At 41.3% G+C, this 11070-nt stretch overlaps 1 protein-coding gene across 1 annotated transcript in view; it reads left to right on the top strand.

The window, feature by feature from the left end:
* The first annotated feature begins 602 nt into the window (after positions 1–602).
* The window catches only part of LOC118378931 (zinc finger protein ZFAT-like), a 27077-nt gene continuing 16609 nt past the window's right edge, over positions 603–11070 (top strand). The window contains exons 1-5 of the mRNA XM_052511422.1: positions 603–1157; positions 1418–1630; positions 2867–3148; positions 8295–8477; positions 9984–10131. Coding sequence (XP_052367382.1) covers positions 1106–1157; positions 1418–1630; positions 2867–3148; positions 8295–8477; positions 9984–10131 — 878 coding nt within the window. The 5' untranslated portion in view covers positions 603–1105. The remainder of the gene's footprint in view (positions 1158–1417; positions 1631–2866; positions 3149–8294; positions 8478–9983; positions 10132–11070) is intronic.

Genomic DNA, 11070 nt, shown 5'->3' with positions numbered 1-11070 from the left:
GTGTTGTCTGTTCACACTGCTATGCTTTATCTTGGCCAGGTCGCAGTTGCAAATGAGAACTTGTTCTCAACTAGCCTACCTGGTTAAATACAGGTGAAATAAAAAAAATAAAAAATAAAAATTTAAAGCTTAATTATTTCATAACATTATTTATATAAATTCGTTTTCTACTGTTACGGGAACAAATGTAATAACCATTGAGCATATCTTGGCGTGAGTAACCAATCATATATGTCAGAGGATTTTGTAATAAGGAGAGTACTGTACACGATCCCATTCAAAAGAATGGAGTGGAAACCATTTACAAATGTATCAAGGGTAGACTATGCCTTCTGGTCATCCCAGCCACTGGGGGAGAACATCCCAAACCAGCCTGCTTTTCTGTCCACAGGAAGACTTTATCCGCCATATTTGTTGTCGCAGATTCGCCAGAAACCTTCCTCAAAATAAATAAAAATACGATTTTCAATTACATATTCAATAAGTAATGTAGATATAAATAAATGTACATGTAACTCTTAGGGTATTACGTTTTATTTTACAAACATGGCGACGTCAACTGCAGGTAAGTACTCGAATCGATTGTTTACCTTTTCGTACAGTACTATCTCGAGAAATAACATTTCTTAGCTAGGTAAAAGTAGCAAGCTAGCCAACAGATGTAGTCAAATTACTCATGTGAAGTTTAATCTATGCTAAAAGTGGGGCACATAATTACCGTGACCAGCCACAACATTGACAGCACATTTATTGCAGCTAAATGTTCGGCCTAAAGTTATTGGATTTAGTTTGTAAAGAAAGTACTTATCACGAAACTGTTCCTGTTTCTTCCAGGGTTTAGCTAGCTTTATTCATACTGCTGAGGAGTCAGGAGTTCAACCATCTTTGCTGTTGTAGTGGTAGCTAAACCTGTCTGGAGAGCTACAGAGTGTGCACAGAGCAAACTAAAACTATACTGCACTGACCTCATTCCATTTCTGTATTCCCAGCTTGTAGTTGCTAGGCTGGCTTGTTCATGTAGGCCCTAGCTAGGATGGAATTCAGTATTTTGAATGAAAGAAAGGTAGGTTAGCTAGAGGAAAAATATACAGTCCCTGACCAAAGAATGAACCACGCAGAACGAACACTAAACACACGAGGAGACACACAAGCACAATGTAAAGGCCAATCCACTGCCAGCCTATTGAAAATATCTAATTTCCATTGAAGTAATTTAGCAGACACTCTTCTCCAGAGCGACTTACGTTTTCATTCTCTTCTTTTTCTTGCGTACTGGTCCCCCGTGGAAATCGAACCCACAATTCTGGTGTTGCAAGCACCATGCTCTACCAACTGTCAATTAAACTGTCAATGTGTAATGATCAAATTTGTACATAAACACACGTTAATCTTGGCCTGCCTGGCTGTTAATTCACAGGTGGGACTTCCTCCATCTTCATGTGTAAACTGTGCAACCTGTTCTCTCCACACCGAGCACAGCTCCTCTCCCATGTGTCTGAGAAGCACCACACAGAGGGGCTCAACGCTGATGACATCATTGTGGCCCTCATGCCATTGACAGCTCCACTGGAGAATGGTGGAGGTGAGCACCTCCTCAAAGCAACCAGGGATACTAATGGTGGAGGTGGAGGTGAGCACCTCTTCAAAGCAGCCAGGGATACTAATAGTCGAGGTGAGCACCTCTTCAAAGCAGCCAGGGATACTAAGGGTGGAGGTGAGCACCTCTTCAAAGCAGCCAGGGATACTAAGGGTGGAGGTGAGCACCTCTTCAAAGCAGCCAGGGATACAAATGGTGGAGGTGAGCACCTCTTCAAAGCAGCCAGGGATACAAATGGTGGAGGTGTGCACCTCTTCAAAGCAGCCAAGGATACTAATTAATAGTCGAGGTGAGCACCTCTTTAAAGTAACCAGGGATACTAAGGGTGGAGGTGGAGGTGAGACACCTCTTCAAAGCAGACAGGGATACTAATGGTGGAGGTGAGCACCTCTTCAAAGCAGACAGGGATACTAATGGTGGAGGTGAGCACCTCTTCAAAGCAGACAGGGATACTAATGGTGGAGGTGAGCACCTCTTCAAAGCAGACAGGGATACTAATAGCCGAGGTGAGCACCTCTTCAAAGTAATCAGGGATACTAAGGGTGGAGGTGGAGGTGAGCACCTCTTCAAAGCAGCCAGGGATACTAATAGTCGAGGTGAGCACCTCTTCAAAGTAACCAGGGATACTAAGGGTGGAGGTGGAGGTGAGCACCTCTTCAAAGCAGCCAGGGATACTAAGGGTGGAGGTGGAGGTGAGCACCTCTTCAAAGCAGCCAAGGATGCTAATAGTCGAGGTGAGCACCTCTTCAAAGTAACCAGGGATACTAAGGGTGGAGGTGAGCACCTCTTCAAAGCAACCAGGGATACTAAGGGTGGAGGTGAGCACCTCTTCAAAGCAGCCAGGGATACTAAGGGTGGAGGTGGAGGTGAGCACCTCTTCAAAGCAGCCAGGGATACTAAGGGTGGAGGTGGAGGTGAGCACCTCTTCAAAGCAGCCAAGGATGCTAATAGTTGAGGTGAGCACCTCTTCAAAGTAACCAGGGATACTAAGGGTGGAGATGGAGGTGAGCACCTCTTCAAAGCAGCCAGGGATAATAGGGCATTGCAACAACCGACCGTATTATGGTGTTTCTTTGTTTTTCAATGATCTGAATAATTGGCTACTCAGTGCCTCGGTAGTCCTTCAAACATTTGTAGCAGATTGTAATCCGATTTTGACAGCTCTTTTTAATCCAGGACTAGGCTTAATTTGTGTCTGGGAAACCGGCCCTATAGGTCTGTCTGTGTGTAATAGAGTGATTGATGGCAGTGATCATATTTCCCCCACAGATAGCCCTGTTAAGAGAAAACGAGGACGTCCTAAGGGCTCAACCAAGAAGATTGTAGCTGATGGGCCCATGACAGAGACTACTAGCCCCAACCAGAAAAAGCAGAAACAACAGACAGTAGAGGCCCAATCAGAAGCTGGGCCAGTGGACGAGGAAGAACCAGAGGACAACAATGCCCTGGACTGCAAGAAGTGCAACCGTGTGTTCGGCAACAGACGACAGATCATGAAACACATCTGCTTGATGGACCTCAGAGAGGATGAGGATCAGGAGGAGGACAACGGTATGTGTGAAGTCAACTGTTTTATGTCTGTTTAGAATAGATCGGAATAGAATAGTGCTTTATGGTCCATCTAGGGATACATCCCAAATGGCATCCTATTCCCTATATAGTTCACTACTTTTTACCAGGGCCCATACACGACATGGCCAAAGGTATGTGGACACCTGCTCATCAGACATCTCATTCCAAAATCATGGGCATTAATATGGAGTTGGTCCCCCCTTTTGCTGGTGTAACAGCCTCCACTCTTCTGGGAAGGCTTTCTACTAGATGTTGTTGGAACATTGCTGGTGTAACAGCCTCCACTCTTCTGGGAAGGCTTTCTACTAGATGTTGTTGGAACATTGCTGCTGTAACAGCCTCCACTCTTCTGGGAAGGCTTTCTACTAGATGTTGTTGGAACATTGCTGGTGTAACAGCCTCCACTCTTCTGGGAAGGCTTTCTACTAGATGTTGTTGGAACATTGCTAGTGTAACAGCCTCCACTCTTCTGGGAAGGCTTTCTACTAGATGTTGTTGGAACATTGCTGGTTCCTCCACTCTTCTGGGAAGGCTTTCTACTGTTGTTGGAACATTGCTAGAACATTGCTGTTGTTGTAACAGCCTCCACTCTTCTGGGAAGGCTTTCTGTTGATGGACTAGATGTTGTTGGAACATTGCTGCTGTAACAGCCTCCACTCTTCTGGGAAGGCTTTCTACTAGATGTTGTTGGAACATTGCTGCTGTAACAGCCTCCACTCTTCTGGGAAGGCTTTCTACTAGATGTTGTTGGAACATTGCTGGTGTAACAGCCTCCACTCTTCTGGGAAGGCTTTCTACTAGATGTTGTTGGAACATTGCTGCTGTAACAGCCTCCACTCTTCTGGGAAGGCTTTCTACTAGATGTTGTTGGAACATTGCTGGTGTAACAGCCTCCACTCTTCTGGGAAGGCTTTCTACTAGATGTTGTTGGAACATTGCTGGTGTAACAGCCTCCACTCTTCTGGGAAGGCTTTCTACTAGATGTTGTTGGAACATTGCTGCTATAACAGCCTCCACTCTTCTGGGAAGGCTTTCTACTAGATGTTGTTGGAACATTGCTGCTGTAACAGCCTCCACTCTTCTGGGAAGGCTTTCTACTAGATGTTGTTGGAACATTGCTGGTGTAACAGCCTCCACTCTTCTGGGAAGGCTTTCTACTAGATGTTGTTGGAACATTGCTGCTGTAACAGCCTCCACTCTTCTGGGAAGGCTTTCTACTAGATGTTGTTGGAACATTGCTGCTATAACAGCCTCCACTCTTCTGGGAAGGCTTTCTACTAGATGTTGTTGGAACATTGCTGCTATAACAGCCTCCACTCTTCTGGGAAGGCTTTCTACTAGATGTTGTTGGAACATTACTGTGGGGACTTGCTTCCATTCAGCCACAAGAGTGAGGTTGGGCGATTAGGCCTGGCTCGCAGTCTGCGTTCCAATTCATCCCAAAGGTGTTCGATGGGGTTGAGGTCAGGGCTTTTTGCAGAACAGTCAAGTTCTTCCACAACGATCTCGACAAACCATTTCTGTATGAACCTCTCTCTGTGTACGTGGGTATTGTCATGCTGAAACAGGAAAGAGTCTTCACCAAACTGTTGCCACAAAGTTGGAAGCACAGAATCGTCTAGAATGTCATTTTATACTGTAGCGTTAAGCTTTCCCTTCTCTGGAACTAAGGGGCCTAGCCCAAACCATGAAAAACAGCCCCAGACCATTATTTTTCCTCCACCAAACTTTACAGTTGACACTATTCATTGGGGCAGGTAGTGTTCTCCTGGCATCCACCAATCCCAGATTTGTCCATCAGACTGCCAGATGGTGAAGCGTGATTCCACTGTTCCAGAGTCCAATGGTGGCGAGCTTTACACCACTCCAGCCGAGGCTTGGCATTGTGCATGGGAATCTTAGGCTTATGTGCGGCTGTTCGGCCATGGAAACCCATTTCATGAAGCTCCCGACGAATAGTTCTTGTGCTGACGTTGCTTCCAGAGGCAGTTTGGAACTCTGTAGTGAGTGTTGCAACAGAGGACAGGCGATTTTTACGCGCTTCAGCACTTGGCGGTCCCGTTCTGTGAGCTTGTGTGGCCTACCACTTTGCGCCTGAGCCGTTGTTGCTCCTAGATGTTTCCACTTCCCAATAAAAGCACTTACAGTTGACAGGGGCAGCTCTAGCAGGGCAGAAATTATACAAACTGACTTGTTGGAAAGGTGGCATCCTATGACGGTGCCACGTTGAAAGTCACTGAGTTCATCAGTAAGGCTGCCAATGTCTATCTATGGAGATTGCATACACACACCTCCCGTCAAGCATTCCACAGGGATGCTACCCCATGTTGACTCCAATGCTTCCCACAGTTGTGTCAAGTTGGCTGGATGTCCTTTGAGTGGTGGACCATCATTGATACACACAGGAAACTGTTGAGCATGAAAACCCCAGCAGCGTTGCAGTTCTTGACACAATCTGGTGCTCCTGGCACCAACTACCATACCCCATTCAAAGGCACTTAAATCTTTTGTCTTGTCTCTGATTGAAGTGGATTTAGCAAGTGACATCAATAAGGGATCATAGCTTTCACCTGGATTCACCTGGTCAATCAATGTCAAGGAAAGAGCTATGTTCACCATCTAAATGTCAATATCTATATGTTCACCATCTAAATGTCTATATCTATATGTTCACCATCTAAATGTCTATATCTATATGTTCACCATCTAAATGTCTATATCTATACCATCTAAATGTCTATATCTATATGTTCACTGTCTAAATGTCTATATCTACCGTCTATGTCTATACCATCTAAATGTCTATATCAATATGTTCACCATCTAAATGTCAATATCTATATGTTCACCATCTAAATGTCTATATCTACCGTCTATATCTATACCGTCTAAATGTCTATATATGTTCACCATCTAAATGTCTATATCTATACCATCTAAATGTCTGTCTATATGTTCACCATCTAAATGTCTATGTCTATATGTTCACCATCTAAATGTCAATATCTATATGTTCACCATCTAAATGTCTATGTCTATATCTATACCATCTAAATGTCTATATCTATATGTTCACCATCTAAATGTCTATATCTATATGTTCACCATCTAAATGTCTATGTCTATATCTATACCATCTAAATGTCTATATCTATATGTTCACCATCTAAATGTCTATATCTATATGTTCACCATCTAAATGTCTATATCTATATGTTCACCATCTAAATGTCTATATCTATACCATCTAAATGTCTATATCTATATGTTCACCATCTAAATGTCTATATCTATATGTTCACCATCTAAATGTCTATATCTATACCATCTAAATGTCTATATCAATATGTTCACCATCTAAATGTCTATATCTATATGTCTATATCTACCGTCTATATCTATACCATCTAAATGTCTATATCTATACCATCTAAATGTCTATATCTATATGTCTATATCTACCGTCTATATCTATACCATCTAAATGTCTATATCTATATGTCTATATCTACCGTCTATATCTATACCATCTAAATGTCTATATGTTCACCATCTAATATATGAATAATAATAATGGCATATGGCATAACATATGCCATTTAGCAGACGCTTTTATCCAAAGCGACTTACAGTCATGTGTGCATACATTCTACGACATGGGTGGTCACCATCTAAATCTATACCTGACTACCCTGTTAAAGCGCCATGCTCTACCAACTGAGCTCAGAAGGACCATCTATAATGTCTAAATGTCTATATGTTCACCATCTAAATGTCTGTCTATATGTTCACCATCTAAATGTCTATATCAATATGTTCACCATCTAAATGTCTATATCAATATGTTCACCGTCTAAATGTCTATATCTATATGTTCACCATCTAAATGTCTATATCAATATGTTCTAAATGTCATCTAAATCTAAATGTCTATTATCAATATGTTCACCCAGCAGCGTTGCAGTAAATGTCTATATCAATATGTCTATCTACCGTCTATATCTATACCATCTAAATGTCTATATCAATATGTTCACCATCTAAATGTCTTTATCAATATGTTCACCGTCTAAATGTCTATATCAATATGTCTATCTACCGTCTATATCTATACCATCTAAATGTCTATATGTTCACTGTCTATGTCTATATGTTCACCGTCTAAATGTCTATATCTATATGTTCACCATCTAAATGTCTTTATCAATATGTTCACCGTCTAAATGTCTATATCAATATGTCTATCTACCGTCTATATCTATACCATCTAAATGTCTATATCTATATGTTCACCATCTAAATGTCTATATCAATATGTTCACCATCTAAATGTCTATATCAATATGTTCACCATCTAAATGTCTATATCAATATGTTCACCATCTAAATGTCTGTCTATATGTTCACCATCTAAATGTCTATATCTATATGTTCACCATCTAAATGTCTATATCAATATGTTCACCATCTAAATGTCTATATCAATATGTTCACCATCTAAATGTCTATATCAATATGTTCACCATCTAAATGTCTATATCAATATGTTCACCATCTAAATGTCTTTATCAATATGTTCACCATCTAAATGTCTATATCAATATGTCTATCTACCGTCTATATGTCTATACCATCTAAATGTCTATATGTTCACCATCTAAATGTCTATATGTTCACCATCTAAATGTCTATATCTATATGTTCACCATCTAAATGTCTATATCAATATGTTCACCGTCTAAATGTCTATATCAATATGTTCACCGTCTAAATGTCTATATCTATACCATCTAAATGTCTATATGTTCACTGTCTATGTCTATATGTTCACCGTCTAAATGTCTATATCTATATGTTCACCATCTAAATGTCTTTATCAATATGTTCACCGTCTAAATGTCTATATCAATATGTCTATCTACCGTCTATATCTATACCATCTAAATGTCTATATGTTCACCATCTAAATGTCTATATCTATATGTTCACCATCTAAATGTCTATATCAATATGTTCACCATCAATATGTTCACCATCTAAATGTCTGTCTATATGTTCACCATCTAAATGTCTATCTGCTCTGTTTTATTGATTGATGCTTAGTTTTCATGATCTCTCCCCACAGACAAAGAGTTTGAGGCTCAACCTGGCGCAGCAGAAGGCAAAGAGGAGGATCGGGAGAGAAGCTCAAAGAGGCCACGGCCACTCCGCTCTGAGAGGGTTTCTCTTGTGAAGGAGCAGGAACCAGCAGGAGGCCCCAAGAACCCCATCATCAGTGTGGTTCTGACCGCTCATGAGGCACTTCCTGGTAAGTTACAACTACATTATCATCAGTGTGGTTCTGACCGCTCATGAGGCACTTCCTGGTAAATTACAACTACATTATCATCCGTGTGGTTCTGACCGCTCATGAGGCACATTATCAGTGTGGTTCTGACCGCTCAGGAGGCACTTCCTGGTAAGTTACAACTACATTATCATCAGTGTGGTTCTGACCGCTCATGAGGCACTTCCTGGTAAGCTACAACTGTATTATCATATGGTTCTGGCACCCTACCTACATGGTGTTATACTTTTGACCAGGTAAGGCACAATAGGCTGTCGGGGAATAGGCTGTCGGGAATAGGCTGTCGGGAATAGGCTGTCAATAGGCTGTCGGGAATAGGCTGTCTATAGGCTGTTCACCATAGGCTGTCTATATCATAGGCTGTAGGGAATAGGCTGTAGGGAATAGGCTGTAGGGAATAGGCTGTCGGGAATAGGCTGTCTAAAGGCACTGTCTGGGAATAGGCTGTAGGGAATATAGGCTGTAGGGAATCTGTAGGGAATAGGCTGTAGGGAATAGGCAATAATAGGCTGTATCAATGTCGGGAATAGGCTGTCGGGAATAGGCATGTCTAAAGGCTGTCTATCTAGGCTCTGTAGGCTGTAGATTGAGGCTGTTAATAGGCTGTCGGGAATAGGCTGTCGGGGGAATAGGCTGTAGGGAATAGGCTGTTTGGAATAGGCTGTAGGGAATAGGCTGTAGGGGAATAGGCAAAGAGGAATAGGCTGTAGGGAATAGGCTGTAGGGAATAGGCTGTAGGGAATAGGCTGTAGGGAATAGGCTGTGTAGTCGGGAATAGGCTGTCAGGAATAGGCTGTAGGGAATAGGCTGTATCAATAGGTGTGGTTAGGCTGTACCGGGAATAGGCTGAGGCAATAGGCTGTAGGTAATAGGCTTACAATAGGCATGTATCATAGGCTGTGTGGTTCTGACTGTCATAGAGGCACAGGCTGTATCAGTGTGGTTCTGACCGCTCAGGAGGCACTTCCTGGTAAGCTGTAGGGAATAGGCTGTTAGGCTGATCAGGGGCTGTTCTGTAGGGAATAGGCTGTAGGGAATAGGCTGTAGGCAATAGGCTGTCGGGAATAGGCTGTATCAATAGGTGTAGGGAATAGGCTGTAGGGAATAGGCTGTAGGGAATAGGCTGTAGGGAATAGGCTGTCGGGAATAGGCTGTAGGGAATAGGCTGTAGGGAATAGGCTGTAGGGAATAGGCTGTCGGGAATAGGCTGTAGGGAATAGGCTGTAGGGAATAGGCTGTAGGGAATAGGCTGTAGGGAATAGGGTGCCATTGAGGATGCACGTGGATCAACCAGAGGATCTTCAGATTTTATCCAGAAAATTATAGATTCACAATGTTGCAGTTGGTACATTTTCAGAGGTTTATGTATGAAAAATCAGGAAAATTTCTAGTCTATGTATTCCCGATGACTTGTCTTTGTACCGAGGCTGTATAAACTTTTATCTGTCTGTGTATTTGTTTATTTAGGTGCGACAAGGATAGTGCCGATCGAGGCCACCCCGGCAGAGCCAGTTACTCCAGCAGACACAGACCCTCAGGAGGCAGGACAGAAGAGAGGATTTCAGGAATATTCCATACAACAAGCTGCTTATGAAGTACCATTAAAGTCAAACAGGTTACAGACGTTTGAGTTGTTCACCACACAGCAGTAGAACATGAAGAACTCAGACTGTATTGTGGCGTTAATTAACATAATGATGTATTGACTGAACTGAATCAATGTAGTCTACAGTATTATCAAGCATTGGGAAATGTCACAGTCTATATGTAACACTTTAATGGATGTGACAACAACAGATTTCAGCATTGTTACTGTAGATACAAACATGTTTTTGCTATAGTGTTACTGTAGATACAAACATGTTTTTGCTATAGTGTTACTGTAGATACAAACATGTTTTTGCTATAGTGTTACTGTAGATACAAACATGTTTTTGCTATAGTGTTACTGTAGATACAAACATGTTTTTGCTATAGTGTTACTGTAGATACAAACATGTTTTTGCTATAGTGTTACTGTAGATACAAACATGTTTTTGCTATAGTGTTACTGTAGATACAAACATGTTTTTGCTATAGTGTTACTGTAGATACAAACATGTTTTTGCTATAGTGTTACTGTAGATGTAGAACAAACATGTTTTTGCTATAGTGTTACTGTAGATACAAACATGTTTTTGCTATAGTGTTACTGTTTTTGCTAGATACAAACATGTTTTTGCTATAGTGTTACTGTAGATACAAACAAACATGTTTTTGCTATAGTGTTACTGTAGATACAAACATGTTTTGCTATAGTGTTACTGTAGATACAAATGTTTTTGCTATAGTGTTACTGTAGATACAAACATGTTTTTGCTATAGTGTTACTGTAGATACAAACATGTTTTTGCTATAGTGTTACTGTAGATACAAACATGTTTTTGCTATAGTGTTACTGTAGATACAAACATGTTTTTGTGTTACTGTAGATACAAACATGTTTTTGCTATAGTGTTACTGTAGATACAAACATGTTTTATAGCTGTAGATACAAACATGTTTTTGTTACTGT

The sequence above is a fragment of the Oncorhynchus keta genome, unplaced genomic scaffold (genome assembly GCF_023373465.1).
Source record: "Oncorhynchus keta strain PuntledgeMale-10-30-2019 unplaced genomic scaffold, Oket_V2 Un_contig_6782_pilon_pilon, whole genome shotgun sequence".
Lineage (NCBI taxonomy): Eukaryota > Metazoa > Chordata > Actinopteri > Salmoniformes > Salmonidae > Oncorhynchus > Oncorhynchus keta.
The sequence above is the reverse complement of the archived record's forward strand: the minus strand, read 5'-3'. Positions and strand labels throughout refer to the sequence as shown.